Source organism: Lepidochelys olivacea (assembly GCF_965140295.1).
Source record: "Lepidochelys olivacea isolate rLepOli2 genome assembly, chromosome: 1".
In the NCBI taxonomy this organism is placed as follows: Eukaryota; Metazoa; Chordata; order Testudines; family Cheloniidae; genus Lepidochelys; species Lepidochelys olivacea.
In genome coordinates, this window is record NC_140411.1 from 153,779,938 (window position 1) to 153,803,192 (window position 23,255).

At 40.3% G+C, this 23,255-nt stretch overlaps 2 protein-coding genes across 8 annotated transcripts in view; both read right to left on the bottom strand.

Annotated features, from left to right (window-relative positions):
- LOC311530526 (X-linked retinitis pigmentosa GTPase regulator-like) overlaps positions 1–23,255 on the bottom strand; it is a 91,423-nt gene that overhangs the window by 36,129 nt on the left and 32,039 nt on the right. For all 7 annotated transcript variants that reach the window (XM_084647239.1, XM_084647238.1, XM_084647242.1 and 4 more), the window contains 6 exons: positions 17,927–18,082; positions 17,247–17,371; positions 15,893–16,075; positions 8,150–8,336; positions 7,184–7,293; positions 3,650–3,715 (listed from right to left, as the gene is read on the bottom strand). In XM_084647239.1, the coding sequence (XP_084503365.1) occupies positions 3,650–3,715; positions 7,184–7,293; positions 8,150–8,336; positions 15,893–16,075; positions 17,247–17,371; positions 17,927–18,082 (827 nt within the window). The remainder of the gene's footprint in view (positions 1–3,649; positions 3,716–7,183; positions 7,294–8,149; positions 8,337–15,892; positions 16,076–17,246; positions 17,372–17,926; positions 18,083–23,255) is intronic.
- Positions 636–2,733, bottom strand: LOC311514363 (uncharacterized protein). Its single transcript, XM_084616915.1, has 2 exons — positions 1,293–2,733; positions 636–857 (listed from the first exon to the last, which is right to left on the bottom strand). Exons 1-2 carry the CDS (start codon positions 2,652–2,654, stop codon positions 669–671), a joined length of 1,551 nt encoding a protein of 516 aa, XP_084473041.1. The 5' UTR covers positions 2,655–2,733; the 3' UTR covers positions 636–668.

Here is a 23,255-nt window from a genome sequence, read left to right on the forward strand (position 1 = left end):
ACTAAGCTGAAGTCCTTTTGAAACATCAAGGCCTCAGTTTACAGAAACCAAGTACTGACCACATACTGACACTGTCTTTTCTTGGACTTATCTGGAATTTTCTAACAAACTATTTGTCTATAAGAACAAATGAATACATTGGCCTACTAGAAATTAAAAGGAAAAGAACACGATATATTTCTCAAAATTGAATTTTTATGATTTATTGATATTCCATTCATATAAGGCACATCAACATGTTAGTTACCCCATAATCAAAATTAAATGTTTCAGCTCCAGAAATCTGATTAAAAAGGCAATTAAAATTACATTGTTACAAGACATAATACATGCCATCATCCTAAAATTATGACAAAATTTGTGTCAAGCAAATGCTTTGTCTCAGGGAATCACTTTCTGTATCTGTAATAGTGTTGTACACAGTAAAGATGAAAGTGATTTCACCAGAATTTATATCTGATAATTTGGTCTGATAAAGGTCACCAAACTCTTAAATGTTTTCTGTAGCCCTTTAGGAAACTGGCACTTGATGTTAATATAATACATTTATTGTGATTAATTTTTTTTAAAAAATCACTTTAAAAAAAAGTATTATAGCTAAATAAACTTGGTATGGCACAACAATATCCTGAATGAATCTGTTTAAAGTAAATCTCCAGCATCCTGTACTATTTTAGTGTCAAATAATGAGGTAGCACATTGTTCCAAAATTGTTCTGAATTGTGTAATCCATTCACTACATGTTGTTTAGTCCTTACTTTCTGTTTAGAGCTCTGTACAGCACTTTCTTTCTTCTCCTGCTTTCTGTTTTTATTATGCCTTTGCAGAGGCTTATTTTCTTTGATTTTTTCTCCAACATTCTCCTCTTCCTCCCCTTCTTCCCCCTCATCTTCTCCCTCTCCTTCCTCCCCCTCCTCATCTTCCCCCTCCCCCTCATCTTCCCCCTCCCCCTCCCCCTCCCCTTCCACCTCCTCATCCTCCTCCCCCTCATCTTCCCCCTCCCCCTCCTCATCTTCCCCCTCCCCCTCCCCCTCCTCCCCCTCCTCATCTTCCCCCTCCCCCTCCCCCTCCTCCCCCTCCTCATCTTCCCCCTCCCCCTCCATCTCCTCATCCTCCTCATCTTCCCCCTCCTCATCCTCCTCCCCCTCATCTTCCCCCTCCCCCTCCTCCTCCTCCTCCCCATCCTCCTCCCCTTCCTCCTCATCTTCCCCCTCTTCCTCTTCCTCATCCTCCTCCTCTCCCTCCCCATCCTCCCCCTCTTCCTCTTCCTCATCCTCCTCCTCTCCCTCGCCTTCACCTCCCTCTTCCTCCCTTTCACTGTCTTCATCCTCTTCTCCACCCTCACTCTCAGCCTCCACTTCTGTGTCTTCACTCTGCTCCTCCTTACATTTACCCTCCTTTCCTCCTACTGACTCATCTCTCTTCTCCTCTTCTCTCTTGCCCACTGTTTCTTCCTCTTTAAAATTACACTCTTGACTTCTCTCCTCTGTGCCTCTTCTGTGATGATTCTCTTCAGCCTTTGCCTTTCTCTCATGATCACCTTCCGCTTCATACTGTGCTTCAGATTTTTCACTTTCTTCTCCATTACCTTTCTCCTCTTCATCTCCATCGCTTACTATTGAGGTATCATCATCATCTTTTCTAACCTCATTTTCATCTTCCTCCTCTCCAAATTCTACTTCACTATTAGGGTTTTCATCTTGGTTCTCCTTTTCACTTTCACCCTCTTTCATTCCCATTTCACTTTCTTCACTCTTCTCTGCCTGATTAAATTCTTCATTCTTAGCATCTTGCTGTGGGGCCTCATCAGGTTTATCATCAAACTTTTTCACTTTTGTTTCCTCTTCACTCACGCTTTTCATATTGGTCTCTTCTGCACTCTCTCTTTGTTTATTTGTATCTTGCTCTTCTTCTGTCTCAGTATCTCTTTCTTCTAAATCATTCACATTTTCTACTGCTTCTATTTTCTTCTGGGTTCCTGTGTCTTTATAACGATCCTTGCGCATTCTTCTCCTTTGAAGTACATATTTCGCAAAATCATTACTACTTTCCTCACTTGAAGATGATGACACAGTTACTGCTATTTGTTTAATGAATTTCTCCTTTTTCTTAAGTTCTCTCTGTTCTTCATTACTTTCTTCCCCTCTGACATATATTTCTCCGTATTTGTCAGATGTCCTAACTTCATCCACTGCATCTTTACTTTCTCGTTTACCAGGTTTTGGTTTTTGTGCAGTTACTGAAATGGTCACTGGTTTGTTACTCGCTGCAGAAGTCAGTACATCTGTTTTAGGGGGGTGCTTAGATTTAATAGCTTTTTTTAACTTTTCAGTGGAAAACAATAATTCTTTAGTCTTATCACTGGAGAGACCATAAGATGTGTCTTGTATTCTAGGTTTAAGATTTCCTGCATAGTCTTTCTTCCTTTTCACTAATTTGAGTTGATGTTTAACAGTTTGCTGAACATCAGACTTCAGTTTGCTAATAGTATATGCCTGTTCTAGTTTATCTTTTATATACCTGTTATTAGCCTTAATTTTCCCCACAAAGGCATCATAATCACGGCATTCTAGATCTGAACCATTTCCATGAGACACTGAATTTAAAGACTGCTTTTGCAAAGAACCATCAGTTGATTTTGAACCCTCCTGCATGAAATTAAGATTAGTCTTTTTCAACCCACCCTTACCATCACTTTTCAGTTTCACATTTTTATTGTTCTTCTATTCCACATGAAAAGCAGAAAATTAAAAAGAAAGAAGGAAAGCATTAAGAACAAATTAAATGAGAACAAATGGAAAAGACTATAGACACATCTGAAAAGATTTGTTTGATAGGACTAAAAAAAATGGCATAAAATACGGAATATTCCAAATAAAATTAATTTAAACAATACATAATGTTTAAAGAATGAAACACTTATTGAGTAGGTTAAATGCACTCTCCCTATTCCACGGTCAATGTATTTACTATTGACCTAAAGCTACTTTGTCTTTTTTGGCTTAAATTTAAATTTTTCTTTTTATATACTCCATTTATCAATCATATTTTGTGTAATCAATTTTGAAATATAAGATTATGAGCTGATATTGATGTACCCCTAATATCAAAATTCAGTTATCACTTTAAAATTAATACAGGATGGTAATACAGAAGTCTCAACTTTATAATGTGATAAAAGTATTATTGCCCAGTGAATCATTACATTTTACTGTAAAATTACATCCAGCATTTTGTAAACATGGTTACTTTACATATATTTTGACCTGGATTTTAATCCAAATATTCTAGTATCAGCAATCAAGTAAAAGGCAAATTATCATTAATATATGTTACAAATGTATAATGTAAGTTATAGTATACTGCCCCTTCAATTGCAGTAATATTATAATGTCTCATCTCAAACTGCTCCAAGCAGACAGATCCCTGCATCTGCACAGAGCCCCAGTGATTTCCTTGCAAGCTCAGGGTTCTACCAAGTGGAGCCGTTTGCAGAATCCAGGCCTAAACATTTAATGTAGGAAGTAGTCTATGGAAATTGAGGTTTACTTTATGAGAGTTAGGAGCGAAAGAGAGAAAGAAAAAAAGACGGCGCCCTATGAAGAGAGTTATACATTTTCTACATTTCAAACATGATTAATTACAGTACCTTTTGTTTTTGAACTGGTGTTAATTTTAAGGACTGGTCACTGGGATTCAGTCTCATCATATGTGTCTGAAAAGAATGAGGATACAAATTAAAGAATGAAATGTAAATTAATGAATAAGAATGATACCTTATTTACATTTAATACGTTTCTTCAGAGGATCTAAAACATTTCCCAAAACATTAACCCTGTCAATTAAATTGTAATTAAAACTGCTGTGAATAAATGTATTCTATTGTTCAATTATCAATATACTAAATCCATCACACCATTTAAAAATAATAAGCTACAAGATGACATTTAAGAGGTCTCCAGTATATTCACACTGGGCTCATTCAGGTGATCTTGAATCTGAATCAAGATTCTGATTGAATCTGAACCATTTTTAGCAAACAGTTCAATTCAGCTTTTAATGAACCAACAGTTCACCATTCTGTAACCAACTATAAGTATACTTTGAAGCCACCTTCCATGCATCACAGATGTATGACCACTAGTGTAGTGCCTTTTTTACTTAAATATGAAAAGGGGGGGATCCTCATTTTCTCCCATGGTCACAATCAATTCTCTTTTAGAAAGGAAATCTGTCACCACTGCAACAAGATCAATCTCCAATTGAATGGCAGTAACTAACACCTAATCCTATGATCAGAACCATGTACAGAACTGCTGATTTTCCCCTGAACCAACAACATTTTAGTTTCTAAGAGAGCTTTTTAAAAATATAAATACCCACATATCCTTTCTACTAACGCCATCAAAAAAACACCACCAAGGCTTTTCATGCCTTTGGGGCCCACAAAAAACAGTCACTGCTGCCATTTAGAATTGAAGTAGCTGGTGCTGTAAACAGATAATTTAGCACCAGGAAGAATAATTGTTTCTATTTCCGTCTTGATACATTTTCCTGAAACAGATATCTTTTCAAAACGCTATTTAAAAATATATTTCTACTACTTCTATATCAGTCTCTTAACAGAAAGGTATTTCTGAATTTGTTCACAACCCAGTATACAAAAAAAAAAAAGTGAAAATATGCCTGGCATACAGACAGTGCATGATGAATGCAAGATAGTTTAAAGAGATTTCTTCATGTGTCAGTAAATTCTTCAAGACCTATTTTAATTTGTATATTTGGCAATTTTTACACCAAATATGTATGGAGTATTTTCACCATTCTTTTACAAATATGGTATATTTAAAAAAAAAGTAAACCTCTCTCTCTTATTCCCGAGCTACTATATCTATTTTGCTTTACAGAAGAAATTCCCAAAATATTATCTATGGAGCACTATTGGGGGAAAAATTATTTTATTTTTTAAATATTTTTTCTTTTTTTGTATGTAAATGACTAGACTTTTTTAAAAATTTTAAATGATTAAATTAGCAAGGAACTCTGGCCAAACTAATAATGGCTCCTGCAAAGTACTGCATCAACCACAGCACATTTAGGAACATAGATACAGTATGTTCACTATGGCATCAATTCAGCCCAGCACTTAAACATATGCTTAAGTCCCTTGAAGTAAAAAAAACTACACTATTGCCTCTCCATAATGCTGATCTGGATTCACCAATTCCTAAACAATGGATGGGGCTGGGACATGTTCTAGTATGCCTGGATAGGATAGGCAAAGATATGTAGGTGATACATTAAAAATTATTTTAAACCCCCCCAAAACTATTATGGCAACATGTTTTAGGGTTGTGAAATACTCAAATGCTCCATATTTGGGATCCTTTCTTTAATCTCCTCCACCTGTATCAAAAAAGCTGTGCCAGGAGCATATTAAAAAAAAAAAAGGTAGAATCCTCTGTCTTCCCTTTGCATAGTAATGTTGTCACATGACAAATTATAACAAGCTGCAGCCCTGAACAATGGCAGCATGAAACACTCACTGTGTGATGAGAATTAGTGGTACACAAAATATTTTATACCAATGCCACTTGAACAAACTGTTTGTAATAAAAAAAATATCCAAATATTTTCAATGATGAAATGAGAGGTCAGCACATTTCAAGCATCTCTATAGTAGTCCTCAGGATTAAGGGACCTCATGTGAAAAACCAAGACTGTCCTGGTAAAACAGGGATGGCTAGGTGTCTTGATCAGGTGCGGGTGTTTGAACAAAAAGAATGACGGGCTGACTATAAAACAGTTTCTTCCTGTCATCAGGGACACAAAATTTTTCAGATATATGCAAAAGCAACAGCCTGATGAGTGCTGTAATGGGGTGCCTACCCCACACAGGCATAGAAGGGGTTAACCAGGCCCTGCCACAGATGAAACAACGGAGGTGTCTTCCGAGTGGCCCAGAGAGGCTCCATGAAGCACAGCCAATCAGGGAGGAGTTGCTGGGAGCAACCAATCCAGGCCTGGCAGGCTCAGATAAAAAAAGAGCTGCAGGACAGAATAGGGGCAGTTGCTGCTGGGAGCCCAGGGAGTAAGGACTGCATCCCTGGAAGGCTGAGAGAACTGTAAGCACCTTGGACAGAGCAGTGGCTGGCTACTGGGACTGAGCAGTTGAGTGCCCTGAGGTGAGGGTGAAGGAAGTGCTGGAACCACAGGGAAGTTGACCAGGGAAATAGAGCAACATTGACAGAGGTTACAGTGGAGCAGCAGGAAGCTGCTATTTATCAGATTCCTGGATTGGGGCCTGGAGTAGTGAGCAGGCTCCTGTCCCCCTCACTTGCCACTGGGGAAGTGGCTGGACTGTTGGACAGAGATACCCAACCTGCAACACCTCCCCCACACCAGAAGGGGGAAACCCAGATGGTGACATGGATGGAGGGCTGAGTTGCAAAGAGGACGCTGCAGGTCTGGAAGCGAAGAGAGGAGCCGTATGTGGGAGCAGAGACAGATTGCCAGTGTGCAGGCCTGGGTGGGGACGTGGGTGTTGGCCTTGAGCTAATCCCCAGCATGACTGGGAGGAGGTGGCAGTCTGGCTATGAGGGCCACACCCCATGACAGGCTCCTATGATGAATCAATTAGGAAAAAGAAAAAGCAAGAGGTTCACATATAGACACCAGTAAGTATGATTATCACTACCAACCTTCAGCCTTTGCAACTAAGATGGCTAGTACATTTTAGCAGGGCTCTGTGCCGTTCTTGCTTAGATGAGAATAAAGTTCATGCTACCATTTTATTTTTTGTTTTTATCTATTTCTTCTCTCTCTTTCTTGAATGAATGGCATCTGGTTTAAACACAATTATAATTTGGATGTAATTTTTAATATTCAAGGAACAAATGCCAATTGTCCATCCTGGGAGACATGAAAGGTCCTATTCTCTGAGGAGGAAAACAAAGAGGTGGAGTCCACTAACGCAAACATGCCAAGGACATAAAGGGATTGTGGTCCTTGTAGTAACAGATGCCCCAGACTGGGGTCTGTGCTGGCATAAAGGGAGCCCCAAGAACTTGGAGGTACCAAGGTGTGGTGACTACTTTTATTACAGCCATAATACAAACAATTTTACTGCTATGTTCTCCCTCAAAATGATTGCTAAGCCACAATTTAGTAGTAGGTATTTTACCATATTTAGAACATCAGTTGTGTTTCCAAGGCTTCTGTCATCACTTTCCTTATCTGAATCTTCCTCTGTGGTACTTTCTTCAGGTTTATCTTTTTCCTGCTTCCGATCCTCTTAAAAATAAAACAAGAAAATAAAAAGTATAAACAATAAGTACAATAAATTGGAGCAGGTGATATATAGCAAGCCAAACATCACCCTTAAGTGGTAGGGAAGTATTATTATCCTTATACAGATGGTGCCTTAGCTCCCAGACATGCCCCAACCCCTAACCCCAGATGGCAGCTCCTCCACATGAGTTTAGATTAAGACTAGGATGAAGTCTAGCAGACCAATGCATCCCAGGGCATTGCAGGTCTCAGCTTGTATTTGCAGATTTTCAATGCAAAAGAGGCATCTGGAGCAAAGTTCCTTTTGGGTGAGCCTTTTAGTAATATTGTACTTCCAAGGAAGAAAGAGTCTTGTGATTAAGGTACAGAATTGGGAAAGACCCAGGTTCTCTTCCTAGTTCTGCCACAGACACATGTAATGTCTTGGACAAGTCACTTAATCACTCCGTGCTGCGGTTTCCTTATTTATAAAATGAGGGTAACAATTACCTACTTTACAGGGCTGTTGTGAGGCTAAACTCATGTATGTTTGAGGTCTTTAGCTAGCAGGAACTATACATAAACAATAGCAGTTGTTTTTTCTTTTAATTAGCCCCCCCCCCATGAAATCCTTAAACATCTTTTCCACAAAAGGGCTGGGGAGGAACAGATTCCCCAGCCTAGCATAGGCACTACTTCCCAGCCCTTGTTTTTGTGCTCTCTGAGTCTGACCAGCCAACACTGGGTTGAGACAAAGGTGTAGTGCTCAGTCGCAAGTTGTGAAGATCCCTTCTTCAAATGAGTGCTTCTCTCACAAAAGTACAAACAGTATATATGTAGCGCTTGAAAGACAACAATGAACAGAAACATCATGTTTTACCTGTTTCGCAGTCCACAGTTGATTCAATGGCTTTATTTGTATTCGCTTCCGTTACATCAGGATGGTTTGTTGTGGGTAAATTGGATGGGACAGTGTTGCTGGCAGCATGTAAAGAAGGTTTTAGGGAGCCTTCTCCCAATGGAGGTAACGTTCGCACCATTCGACAAAACTGTTCTGGAGATTTTTCCTTAAAAAAATATTTGAGAAAATGTTGAGAACATTCTGAGGCTGATAAGAGAATATCACCTTCTCATACTTTAATTACAGTATTTGCCTAGCAAATACTGTAATTAAGTATGATAAAAGCTGTTTGTACATGTCAATTATTTACAGTCCTAAAAAAATGGACAGGTATATTAAGCTGATGCTTTCCACAAAATAGTCAAATAATTGTGCAATATCTTAAAATAAGCAACAATAAAAAAAGCTTCCATTATGATTTTAAAAGAATGAGAGTTTATTTAATCCACAATTTAAGTACATAGAATATTTCCCTTTATTTTGTATTTATCTACATTCTGTAGAATGGAAACTGGATTTCAAAATTCAAAGGTATCAAAAGGGCACAATCTCCTTCAAGGGATATATCTTTTTAATATTAAACTAAAGGTAATTTGAACAGGTCAAAATTCAAAGGTTCGCACATTTCTACACTCTTTTCAAATGTAAGAATCTGTAGAAATATTATGTTTCATTACATTATACATAATAAAAGCATCAGAGCTTAGCATAAACAAAGCTTGGAAGCTAGTTTCTGAAGAAAAATGGGCTTGTGTGATTTCCTGTTTCTTCATGATGTATAAAGAAGGCCGGAGAAGTTTCTCCTCCCCAATGCTAACCTCATCCCTGTTTTCTTTTCCTGTTTTTTATATTATAAATTCAAGTGTTCTCTATGCTGTTTTTTTTTCCCCTGTAAGACACTATGGACAACTGGAGAACTGGTGGTTTTATGACACCACAGATATCAAGGAAGCAAAACCTTATTACTTAAGAGGAAGTGATTTTTATTCAGGTTAAGAAAACAAAAACCAAACACCTATTTAACTCACACATTAGATAAACAGCCAAGAAATTGCCTAATTTACTTCTCAGGGGCCTCCAAAGGAAGCCTCTGGGAAAACAGGGAAGGTGAGATTCGACATTCCTGATATCTCTAAAGAGAGGAACAAAAAGCTTCAGGCTCTTACACATTGTTAAATTTCAGGCCTCTACAGATCATAAAAAAGCAAAACAGGGCAATTACCCATTTTTCCCCCATCATCAAATAAGAGGAGGTTATTCACCTTGTGCAGTAACTGAAGTTCTTCCAGATGTGTGTCCCTGTGGATGCTCTACGTCAGGTGTGCCTGTGCCCTGCACCTTTGACTGGAAATTTTGATGGCAATGCCCGTCCAGCCCGCACATGCGTCCTACACATCCTTCTGCCCCACACTCAAGTTATATGGGGCTGCACAAGTGAATCACCCTCAGTTACTTCTCCACCATAAAGTCCCACCAGGGAGACTCCAAAGCAGAAAGGAAGGAGGGCGGGTAGTAGAGCACTTACAGAAACACACATCTCAAAGAACTCCAGTTACTGCACAGGGTGAATAACCTCTCCTCCTTCAATTAGCGTCCCCCTGAGTGCTCCACTTCAGGTGACTCCCAAGCAGCACCCCCTAAGGAGGCAGAAGCTTAAGAGCAGAGGAAAGAACTGCATTGCCTACTGCAGCATCTGATCTTGCAGCAGGAATGAAGGCATAATGGTTAGAAAAAGTATGAACAGAGGACTATGTTGATGCTCTACAGATCTCTGCAACTGGTATGACTTTAAGTAAGGCTACAGATTTTATATAGTGCTCTTATGGAATGTGCTATCATTCCTGAAGGAGACTGAACCTGAGTTTGGTTGTAACAGACCTTAATACAGCTGGAGATCCATTCTGATAACCTTCTGTTTCAAAATTACCAATCCCCTGTTTCTGTCTGCAATGGATACAAGCAATCTAGATCTAAACAGCCTGGTCCTAGCTAGATAAAAGGCTAATACCCTCCTAACATTTAGGATATAGAATATAGCTTCCTGACATCAATGTGGTTTGGCAGGGGAGTGGGGGGAAAGAGGAGATAAATAGTTTAATATGAAATTCTGATGACACCTTAGGTAAAAATTTTGAAAGGGGCTGCAGCACACTTTGTCTCTGGTGAATACCATAAATGGGGAGTCTGACATTAAAGCCCTCAGTTCTCCAACCCTGAAGGCAGACATGATGACCACCAGGAAAGTTGTCTTAACTGATAAATTTAATAAAGAACACACAGCTAGTGGCTCAAAAGGATGTTTCATGAGGCAATTAAGAACTAGGTTCAGGTCCCAGCTGGAAATAATATCTCTGATTTGAGGGGAGAGATCCAATAGACCTCTTAGGAATCTTGCCATGATTGGGTGAGTGAAGACTGGTAAAAAAACCCTATGGATAAAGTGAAAAGCTGTTATTGAAGCTAAGTGGACCCTAATGGAATTCACAGAAAATCCTGATGTTTTCAATTCCAACAGGTAATCAAAATACCATGGGAAGAGAAGAGTGAGTCCGTGAGATCTGAATGTTACACCAAAGATGATATTTTCATTTCAGGAAGTAAGTATTTCTTGTAGATTTTTTCTACTATCTAATACAGTGCTCTTCACTATTTTTGAAGTGGGGGCCACTTTAGCAAAAAATCTTCAACGTAAGAGCCACATGAACTACTAAATTAACACACTGCTCACTAACCTTAATGATGTAATGTTACAGAGCCACTCGTAACTAAAACAAAGTCTACTTGCACAATAAAACAATACTCCTTTTATAAAAATAATAACCAGAAAAATATATGGAATTAAAAAGGCACCTATGCAAGTAAACTTTTTGAGAGCAGAATAATGCAAAACTTACTTTAAAAACTGGATGAGCAAAAGTGTGCCTGTTCCTCCTTGACTTTGTTCATGCAGTATTTGTAATCTGTCATCGCAATCCTAGTAAGGCTGTCCAAATGTTCATTGGACCATATGTTCCTCCGTTTTCTTTTCACCCCACTGGCTGGGGGTGAGGGCTCTAAAATGGAGCTGCGGATGAGGGGTTTGAGATGTGGGAGGGGGCTGCAGCCAGGGATGAGGGATTTAGGGTGCAGGAGGGGGCTCAGGGCTGGGGCCTCTCTCTCCCTGCCAGCAGGCAGCATGGAGCTCCAGGGGAAGGGATCCTCTCTCTCCCCTGCCAGCAGGCAGCACGGAACTCCTGGGGAAGGGCCCCTCTCACCCCTGCAGCAGCACGGAGCTCTAGGGCTGGGGGGAGAGCCCCACAGCAGCCCTGCAAGCCACAACTTGCTCCCTCCGCAGTTCCGCCCACACCCTACCTCTCTCCTCTCAAGGTCCCTGCTGCATGGCCCTTTAGAGCTGCTGCATGGCTATTTATAGCCTGCTGTGCGGCCGCACAGCTTACAGGGAACTTAGTGAGCCTCATTTAGGGTCGATGGGAGCCACCACTGGCTCGCGGGCCCTGCAATGAAGAAAACTGATCTAATAAAACATGTTGTACTTCTGATGAACAGGATATCTCTACTTCAGAGAACCTTTGAGGAACCATACTTGAAGCCTCAGTATCTGCAGGTTGGGGTGAAGTGTTTAACCAGCATACTGAGTCAGCAGACGAGAAATGACTGGAAGATGCTATGGAGAACAACAGTTGTGTCTATTTAGACAGGGATCCCAAACTTGTCTCAGTCACACTGGTGCAAGCACTATCAACCTGGTCTGATCTTGTTGAGAACCTTCAACAATAACGGTGTCAATGGATAAGCATAGAGAAGACCCCTTGTCCATGAAATGAAAAAAGTGTCTCCTATGGGCTAGGGACTGAGACCCCTCTGGAGCAATACTTGATGCATTTTGCATTGGCTGCTGTTGCAAACAGATCAACCTCTGGGAACCCTCAAGCTATGAATACTGTGTCAAGGACTCAAGAGTCCAGTTACCAATGGTAATTCAGGAAGAAATCTTTGCTGAGGTCATCTGCCATGGTATTCTGATTATCAGGGAGGAAAGAAACTGCAATGACTATCTGGTTGGCTATGCACCAATGCCAGAGTTTTGATCACCTCAGCACAGAGATGGGGCATGTGATGCTCCCTGACGATTGATATAGTATGTGTATTCCACATTGCCTGTCATTATCTTTTTGACCACTCTCAATTCCAGACAATTGATGAGGAGGAGGAGCTGCTCTTGTAGTGACAATTTGTCCTGTATCTTCTGAGGTCCCAGATGTATCCCGCTACCCAACATTGAAGCATCTGGCATTATCATTATGGTAGGAGGATGCTAAAAGAACGCAACACCTGTGCAGGTTTTGGTCAGGTCCTTCAATCTGTTGAGTGACCACAGAACCCACTGGGGAACAGACACTAACCTGCCTAGAATGTGCTTGCTTGATTTGTAAACCATTCAAAGCCATCCAGGGAGACCTCGGAAATGTAATCTGGCACGTTGCACTACAAAGACACAAGCTGACGTGTGCCCCAGCAGTCAATGACAATCTCTTACTGTTACTTGAGGACCGCCATGAATCCTTGAGATAAGACTCAGCACGAGATAGCTGCTGGAAGAGACGCATGTTCTGCCTGTCACTGCATCCAGGCAAGCTCCTATGATGTCTAGATACTGTACTGGAGTCAAAACAGACTTTGAGGCTGAGTTGAAGGCCCAGGCTGTGGAACAGAGAACACGTCATCTTTACAGCCACCAACACTTCCTGATAAGTTCTGCCCCAATCAACAAATCATTCAGATACGGGGAAATGACCCAGAAGACGTAGGTGGGTGGCAACTATCATCAGAATCTTTGAGAATAACCTGGAGCAGAAGATAGCCTGAAAGGGAGCATGTGATATTAGTAAGTGTTTGTTGTTGATCAGAAAATGAAGAAACCTCTTATGTGAAAGGTGAATAGTGACATGAAAATGTGTCTTGTAGGTCAAGAGTCACAAATCTTGGTTTCCTGGCCAGGGGCTCAGATGATCTATGGTAAGTTGAATTGAGGGCTGGGTGTGATCTTTGTGCGCTCTGGGACCTACTAAATCTCCTCTTATTTACAGACGTATAAATCAGGATCTCAGCATGGCTTTCAAGTCCTTTAAAATGTGGAAAGATGTACCCATTGAGTCTGCAAAGAGCTTGTGAATATCAAAGGGAAGGTCCTCAATGGTACTCTGGACCTCTCCTGGGAAGCCTTACAGCGCAGCCCAAGACATTTTTCTCAGACTGTGCTGGAGTATCTGAAGCATCCAAGGAGACCTGGAGCAATGTCTTTGCTAGGAGCTAACCCTCTTGAATAATTACCTTAAATTGGTCACAATGTTTCTCTGGCAGATGATCAATAAAGGAATTAAATTTGTTGCAATTCAAATAGGCATACTTCACCATGAGCACCTGATGGTTTACTATTCTAAAGTGAAGTGTGGCTGAAGATTTATGGCCAAAAAGATAGCACTTCTTGTGGTCCTTGCTGTACGGGGTGGACTTTGAGCTATATTGTTTGCCCCATTCATTAACAGACTTCACTACGAGAGAATTTGGCACTAGGTGAGAAAATAGAAATTATGATTTCCTGGAAGAGACATAATACTTTTTATCCACCTTCTTGCGGATAAGCAGTGCAGTAGCTGGGGTTTGCCAAACAGTCTTAGCAGGTTCCATAAGAGCTTTGTTGACCGGAATGGCAATCCTCAAGAATTTTGACATAGGTAAAATATATAGGAGTTTATGGTGTGACTCCTGAACTGTGTGTCATCAATTTCATCAGTTCCTGTAAGTACCTGAAGTCATCTGCCAGAGAAGATAGTGGAGGCAACACAACTTCTTCAGACGAGGAGGAGGAAATATTTGTAAGAGGTGTTACCTCCTTGTCTGCCCTTGAGTCCAACTCCACAAAGGTTTCCTCCTCTGGCATTTATGGTGCCACAAGTGGTTGGGGAATGTACTCTTCTTTGCTTCCTTTGGTGGTGTGATAACTTCATCACATATTGTTGACAGAATGCCCACAGCTCCCAACAAGGCCACTGGAGGGGGGGCATATGGGATAGGTGGAGGCAACCATCTCTCTTCTTGCCACCTCGGGTGTCCTTTGAGGTTTATCCTCCTCCAATACCTCAGTGTAGGAGAGGCAGCAATGTGTTCTAGAGTAGACAGGGGAAGCCTGTACTGAGATTTGAGAGTCCTAGGACTCCTTTTCAACATATCCAAGTGGGGAGGAGGGAAAATAACTGTTCTGCTTGTGTTGTAAACGAGGGTGAGTATGATATTCTAGAGGATGGGGGTCAGTGACCAAGTAAATCTTGAGGAGAGTAACCCCCAGTACCAGTTGGCAGAGGAGTGTCTGACTCTGAAGATACTAGATGATCCTTAGAGTATCCAAATTCTTGCGGTACTAATGGCATCAATGACAGGCCCAAGCAAGAACCTGTGGAGGACAGCTTCAGTACTGATGTAGCTGGCACCAAGTGCTTGGCATGGGAATGAGTAGACTCCAATTACACCAGTCAAGCAGTCTTCAGTATCACAGACTTCTAAGTGGCTGGCACCAACTGATGTTCAGGGATGAGACTAGAATTCTTCTTGGAAGAGTGTCTATAGCTCTGGGTATGATACCTGAGTTCGGTAAGGAGTTTGTCTTTGAGGACTGACTCTTTGAAGCTGTCTTCCCTGTCTTTGCAGTACCAGAATCACTTGGACCCTGCATGATACTCCTCTGGGGACCTGAGGTTTTCGTAGCCTTCTTGTGCACCAGTGACTGAGACTTTCTCAGAGATTTACTCTTTATTTCTTTCTGAATAGAGGCTGATGTCAAGGCTACCTTTGCTGAGGTCTTTGGTGCCATAGATGCAATCAGTGCCATGATATTGCCTCCATCTCTGTCGACCTCCAGTGACCAGGATATTGATGTGGATGGGGCACAAGCTGTTCTGGGAGATCTGTATACAGGGTGGTCTTCCGCCCCTGGATCTGAAGCCAGTTTTAAGGCTTGCTCCATCATCAGGAGTTTAAACTTGATCTCCCTATTTTTTCAGGATCTATCGTTGAAGGAAGTGCAGATTATGTACTTACTGGGAAGATGAGTATCTCACAGACAATGGAGGCACTGAGAATGCCTGACTGGGACAGCCTCGCAGCAATAGAGGCACCTTTTAAATCCCGGGGAACCTGGACTACCCAAGCAATATAACAAAAAATGATTCCTAAATAGGGAAATCTTTCCCATCAATATTTTTTTAAGAGAAAGGAAAAGAAAAAAGGGAACAACTGTTCCAACAACTACAAACACTATAAAATATCTAACTACATATTAATTAACTAGCTGCTAAATAATAAAGAGAACAGGCATACAGAAGCCACTGTCTCAGGCTGAAGGCAGTTGAGAAGGAACTGAGGGCAGTTTGTCTGCACAGCCCCATTCAGCCTTGCTGCAAGGCACAAGGATGTATGGAGCACATGCATGGGCTGAATGGGCACTGTTACTAAAATCTCCAATTAAAGGTGCAGGCACACCTGAAGTGGAGCCCTCACAGGAACATTACTCAAAGAAGAACCTTGAAATACAAACATTTATTTCAAAGAGGGATATTTATCTGGTGAGTGTAAGTTATAATTTAATTTTTTTTTTAAAAAGTCTTTTTTCCTGTAAAAAATCATGAAAACTTAATAAATGTCAGAAATAATTAGCTCTGAATTTACCCTCTCTCTCCGCCGCATTCGAGCCGATAACGTTCTCTGCAAGGTGTTAGTTACTAATGAATCACCACCCAGTTTAGAGATAGTAGCAGCCAAACAGTTTTCATGTAAATCTTCGTGTATTTCTTCAGACCCTTTAGGCCTTGGAGTGGCAAAAACTAGCATATGACAGCCACCGCAAGCAACCTACAGTGTAAACACAAAAGGATCTCATCGACTTGCATTCATCTTCTGGACCAACGACTAAGAAACAGGTTAGAAGATCCAAATGTTTTGCTCCACACTAAGTTACAGATTTCAGTAAGATAGAGTACAAACTGTAATCACTGATGTTTAAAATATATAACGGATTGAAACTTTTTAAATACAATATATTGTAAAACCGAATAAAACTAGCCAACTCTCTGGAAGCAAGCAACAAATTCTGCATCAATTTTCAAAGGAGTTTAGTAAATCATTCTGAAGTTAGCCAATATGACATATACACAATGTTACCATCTCTTGAAAACTACCACAAGTCTCATAATATTTGATGTTTTATTTAGAGCCCTAGCCAATCTGGGAGACAGTTATTACATGAGAATCTCAACTTTCTTTTTTTAAAAAAGTTTCTAGCCCTCATAGCTGTAGAGAAAAGCTTGAAAACATGACCCAACTGGCATGTTGATGGCCCAAGAAACAGAAGCAAATAAAAAGAACTCAAAATGGTTTTGGTTTTGTTTGTTTGTTTAATTGATCTTTTGGGGCCTGACTCAATTTCTGAATGTTTGGAGCTAGCATTACAGCAATTTTCCTCAATACCAGCAGAAAGACTAAAACAATAACCTAAAAGAACAATATTGCCTCTCTTTTCTCATCATGTTTGGAGTAAAAAACTAATACATTTTCATTTGATTAAACTTTTGTAAATAACCTACATTATAAATAATCTGTGATATTAAAGTGATATAAACCAGGTGGTTTAGGTCCACACACTGGGTAGAAGGCTATTCCTAAAACTAAAACTACCAAAATGTTTAAAAAAAAATTTGTCTGAAATTTATGGATTCCTTTGAAGTGTTTGCAACATTGCAGTGTTGTGAAAGCGCATAACAATCTGAAAGAAAAACTGACTAGTCTATTTTTATGGTCCAAACCGATCACAGAGCAAGAAGTGAAGCAGCAGAATGAGAAGTGGTAAATAAAACAAAACATTTTAACATTCTTTCACTATTAATCTACAGTATTAATAAAATACTATAAAGAAATAATATAAATATGATTTTAAACTGTCAGATTTCCTTTAATAAGATATGAAATGATTTTATAAAGTATAAGCATTTCAAAGCTTGAGAAAAAGAACAAAGCAAAGCCTTACCAAACAGACTGTAAACTTCAAGAAATTAGAACATAAGGTGGGTATGAATTGATTAGTAAAATTCTCTTCTCCAAGTCCTAATTTGCCGTGTCGTCCATCTCCAAAAGTAAACATAAGGCCGTTGTCTACATGAAAAAAGAAACATGTTACTAATGTAGAAGGTGCATTAAAAGCACATGACAAAACTGTTATAAGAGTAGAATTCAATACATTTTGAAAGCAAGGTGTATTTCATTTTCAAAAATTGAATCTGAACCAAGATTTGTATGATTTTTAAACTGCTGAATATGTTTCCAGAAGATAAATACATTTTCAGACAAAAGTATTGTCTGGGATTGTTAGTCTAGATAACCAAAAAATAAAATACTAATAAAAAATACAATAAAACTGTATAGCAAAACTGAGACTCATGCATGAGTGTTAGAGAGGACTTTGTGAGGCTACAGCTTCCTTAAGAGGCAGCATGGTCTACAGGAATAAGCATATACAGAAAGTCAAAAACAGAATTCCTAAATTCCAATCTGGCTCTTCCACTGACCACTGGATTGGGCAGTCACTTAACCTTAAATGAAATCTGCATGTTTTCCTCACTGTGCTCATTTTATAATAAACCAATTCCATATCATAAATGATAATACTTTATCATTTTAAGTACATTTCAGAAGTTTCAGCATACATACCTGCTATTACAGCTGTATGATTTTCCCCACATGCAATGTTACATATTTTATGCCTCTTCAGATGTTCCACAGCCTTTGGTGCCGACATTTCAAAAATAAACGTACCATGTCCAAGTTGCCCATATTGTCCAAGGCCAAAGGTATATACATCTGTTTCTGAAAATTGTACATGGAAAGTAAACAAACAGTTAATATGTCCTAATTATGACCTCCCCACTACTGGCAAAACAGAAATCAAATTACTCTCCAAGTTTATGAAAAAAAGTTTTACATTTTATCAATTCATAAAGTGTAATCACAATGAAAGAGAAAAATCAAAAGGAACATGACATGAAAAAACCACCCTCCGTCCGAAAGATTTAACTAAACATATAGATCAGTGGTTCCCAAACTTGTTCCGCCGCTTGTGCAGGGAAAGCCCCTGACAGGCCCGGCCAAGGGGCGTACTGGCCACCGCTTCCAGCAGCTCCCATTGGCCTGGAGCAGTGAATCTTGGCCAGTGGGAGCCGCCATCGGCCGAACCTGCGGACACGGCAGGTAAACAAACCAGCCCGGTCCGCCAGAGGCTTTCCCTGCACAAGTGGTGGAACAAGTTTGGTAACCACTGATATAGAAAATAAACTGGTACGAGCTGCTACATATTTTGTTTCACGGCGTACTTGCAAAATAAGCTATTGACTAAATGCACATGTGAAAGTCAGCCAATGAAAATTATACAATGTTATATATTACAGCTGAGGTCAACACAAGCGCACAATTATTTTAAAAAAATCATTATGTATATTTTCCTCTTCAACAGCTTACTCTTGAACTTCTTGCCATATGCAAAACTCTATTTTGTACGATCCAGATCTTTGCAGGTCTGGTATTGCTTAAACATTAAAAAACACTGACAATGTTGTTATTGCAGTGTATCTGGAGACTCCAGGCTTAATTTTCCTCTTCATATACATTATCCATATAACCACCAGCAGGTGTCAGGAACATTTGCTTTTAGAAAGTTTCTCTCTGTTCAAGAATCAAGGTCATTCAGATGGCAAGGTTACATTCAGCAGCTAAATAAAAGCATTTAAAAATAGTTTTAATGTTTGCATATGTTGAAAATAGCTGATGATTTTTTAAGTGGAAGTAAAGGAGCCACACATCTCGCTAGCAAGAGAAAGAGAGAACTCAAGACTTTTGAATGGAAGTGAGTATGTCTGAACGTACATTGTACTCCCACAGGAAATCAAACTTAAGTAGAAGTCACACTGCACACCAGCAGCAGGGCGACTAGGTGCTCCTCCCACTTGTGGGGTAAAAGCCAGACTGCAGCACAGGGGCAGGAATTCCTCCTACCCACGGAGGTAGACACCACACCATAGCACCAGAAGCAGGGCAAGCACAAGCTCCTCCCACCCCTGTGGAGGATGCCAGGCCGTCACACCAGCCATCTATGTACAGTAACTGAATGCTTTTTTGCTGCATTCTCAGAGGAGCAATAAACTGGTAGCACATTTAAACACAAATCACACATTACATTTACTCCAGCGCTATCTTCCAACCACTCTCCCACCTTCATCTTGTCTTTATTGTGGGAGAAGAGGAGGGATGGGAAGAAAATAGAAGTGGAGCAGACCCGGCATTACTAGCCCAACATAGTCATTGACTTTAATTGCAACTTCAGGTCAACAAAGAATACAGGATCAGACCTTCTAACACAAAGCTGAAAAAAAAAAGTTTTCTGTTTACAGGATATCTTTTCCTCTCATCACTCTTTTAAAACAATTTTAAGGGTCACTTCTGCAAAATCAAAAGACCATGAAATATAAAGAGCAAGACTTTTTTTTTTTTAAGTATGCAGAATATTTTATAAAAAGTTATCTTCCTACTAAATTTAATATTACAGCTCCCTCTGCTGGAAGATTCAGTGCTAGGAAAAATATCCAGAAAGGGATTGCTAACAAGTAAAGTAAAATAAGAAATCAGAAAGAGATCCCTCAATTCCAATTAACAGAAGAATAACTGATAGATATCTAGGCTTTCCATACGAAGTCTATATGAATACAGATTGTTCTTGAAGCAGATACTTTCTTTAGCCAGAACTGAAGTCTCACCCTCAATTTGGCAAATGGATTTCCCAGTATGCAGGATGCCATAAATTCTAATAGCCTTAGCAACATTCAAATAGGTTGTGAAATTTCTCTGGAGACAAATAGACCTTTGTCATCCTTGCTCTGATGAACATAATGAGTTTAAGTGAAGTTGGATGTTTTATCATATTTTTCACTAAGTCTAAACCGAGGTATGGAACATACTCTTCTCTAAGGCAATTTAAGCCTTTTTGAACATCTGTGCTTTCAATAGTCAGTTGCCATGGAAGGAGAAAAAAAGAAAGCACAGCTTTCTCAAGTGAGTTGCCACCACAGTAAGACATTTGCTGAAGAACATGGATGCAAAAGAAAAATCAAATACAGGTAATGATCCTCTCCAACACAGAAAATAAGGTATTTCCTGTGAGCAGTCTTTATGGAATACATAGAAACAAGAGGGTCAGGCAAACCATCCCTTAGATTTGTAATGCAATTATTGAGGCCAAGGCCACTATTCTGAATTTTCAGAGTGCTTGAGCCTACAATAGAAGATACCCCCCCAAAAAACCCAACCAAACAAAAACCATTAGGGCTAAGGAAATATTGGGAACAGCATCTCTGTCTCTGATATGGCTGAGGAATCACTTCTGTTACTCTACTCGAGATAACCCTTCTCTATGACTAAATCCCTCAGCAGTTTCTCATGAACGGGATCCCTGTAAAGGGATAAGAAAAGGAGGAAGTTTTGGTCGAGTGCAAAGGCATAGCAAAACTGTTCCAAACTATCCTGAACACTTACTGTTAGGACATGATTCCATTCCATGCCACCAAAACAGAATAAATATGGTCCCCTCCAAAACTTAGTAAAATGGGATAAGTTCAAGATCGTTTGAGTTAGGACTCAAGCATTGTGTTCGACAGCAGAAAAAGGCCCAAAGGTACAAGCAGCATAACTGTGCTTCTGACAATAGGGTTTTATATTTTTTCGAGCCAAAATAAGGTTTGAGATTTCTTCTCGTCAGTCTGGCTTTGGAGCAAGTTGAGAGGATTTATGATATATGAAATATTTTTCTTAAAGAAGGGGGTGGTTTGGCAAATGACCAAAGACTTCAATCTTTTTTCTTCTCTATCACCTTATTTATGAAATCTCCACCTTTGTATACATGTCAATAGATACAGAAGAACACTTCCTCCAAATCTCACCTCAAAGTGGTAGCTGAGATTACAGATGAAGCCGTTGTAGCCAAAGAGACCAGGTAGTTTTCACATTTTTGATTTGCTGTGATGGTGGCTAGAGGAAATGAAGGTGTAGGAGGACCATGATTCCTTATAGGAGTGCTCCATGACTCAAGATGAGATCCATGCAATCCCCGATGGCTAGAGATTTCTAGAAGGATCCAGGTTTGGTGTGAAACATGCAGGCACATTCCAAGAGTGTGTTTGCATAATGAGAGAGCTCAAAGGACAGCTATCCAAATATTACACATATCCCTTCCCTATCCAGATTAGCTATAACTCCTATTTACCTCCTCAACTTTGAATTTTAGGAGACTTTTGAAAATGAGCTCTGCATGCTGCCTTAATTTTCTCCTCGGGAAAACTAATTTTTCCCAGATCATTTTGGGCAGCTGAACTTCAGTTAATTCAATTATATTGCCCAATTCCTTTTTTCCTTGCTTGCTTCTTGCACCACAGTATATTCTGGCTTCGCACAATGTTTGGTTTGCTTGATTGGGTATCATCTATAGGCAGTAGCAACACCATTAAGATCTTCAATAAAATCTGTTCTATTTGCTGAACTTCTAAAAAGAACAGCATCACAGCTGACAATAAGAGTAGGGAATAAGGAGTTTGGTCACTTCTGCTCTCCCCATCCTGAGCCTGAAGAGGGAGACCTCAGAAATAGGCGGTAGAAGGCAGTTATTTGCATTCATGGAGTATTAGGAGTGATATGGGCTTTACTCAGCCTGCCAGTGGGGTGAGGGAACAGGGTATACTCAGGATCTGTTCCTTCATGCCAAACAGTGCACCAATAGTATCTGCTCACACACAGCTTCATAGCTGCTGTGCCTGTTATTCTTGCTTCATGTTCTTAAAGCTTTTTTATCATAATCCTTAGAGACAGATGAGTTATACAAGAAGATCTAGATGATCTTGTAAACTGAACTAATAGAAATGAGATGAAATTTAATAGTGCAAAGTGCAACATTTTGCTTTTGGAGACTAAGCAACATAAATTTTTGTTATAAACTGGGGGGGCGTATCAATTGGAAGTGACAAAGGAGAAAGACCTGGGTGTATTGGTTGATCACAGGATGACTATGAGCCATCAATGTGATGCAGCTGTGAAAAAGGCTAACGCAGTCCTAGGATGCATCAGGCGAGGTATTCCGGTAGAGATGGGGAAGTGTTAGTACCATTGTACAAGGCACTGGTGAGACTTCATCTGGAATACTGTGTGAAATTCTGGTTTCCCAGATCATGTAGGAAAGATGAATTCAAACTGGAAAAAGTACAGAGAAGGGCTACTAGGATAATTTGAGGAATGGAAAACCTACCGTATGAGAGGAGACTCAAAGAGCTTGGCTTGTTTAGCCTAACCAAAAGAAGGCTGAGGGGAGATAAGATTGGTCTCTATAAATACATCAGAGGGATAAACAACAGGGAGGGAGAAGAGTTATTTAAGTTAAGCATCAATATGGACACAAGAACAAATGGATATAAACTGACTATCAACAAGTTTAGGCTCGAAATTAGGCAAAGGTTTCTAACCATCAGAGAAGTGAAGTTCTGAAACAGCCTTCCAAGGGAAGCAGTGAGAGCAAAAAACCTAACTGGCTTGAAGACTGAGCTTGATAAATTTATGGAGGGGATGGTAGATGAGACTGCCTACAAGGGCATGTAGCCAGTGGTGAGCTGGAGCTGTAAAATTTAGAAGCCCTTTTAGAACTGGCCAATAGTAGCGCCTTAGGCACCGACTCCATGAGTGCTCCTGCCATGGAGCACCCAAGGGGAAAATTTGATGGGTGCAGAGCTCCCCGCCCTACCCCCTGCCCCAGCTCACCTCCGGCTCCTCCCCTGAAAGCGCTGCCCCGGTCTGCTTCTCCGCCCCCCCAGGCTTCTGCGAATCAGCTGTTTGCGCGGGAAGCCGGGGCAGGCTGAGAAGTAGGCCGCGGCTTCCCACTCAGGCCCAGGGAGGCGGAGGTGAGCTGGGGCTGGGGGGCACGAGGAGGGCTGCCCGTGCCCCAGCAGGTAAC

Excerpts from the sequence above, each read along its gene's own strand:
- LOC311514363 (XM_084616915.1), bottom strand. The coding sequence starts at position 2,654 with ATGCAGGAGGGTTCAAAATCAACTGATGGTTCTTTGCAAAAGCAGTCT. Across the intron at positions 858-1,292 it reads GGGAGGAAGAGGGAGGTGAA|GTTGGAGAAAAAATCAAAGA; the intron begins GGCGAGGGAGAG and ends GAAGAGGAGAAT.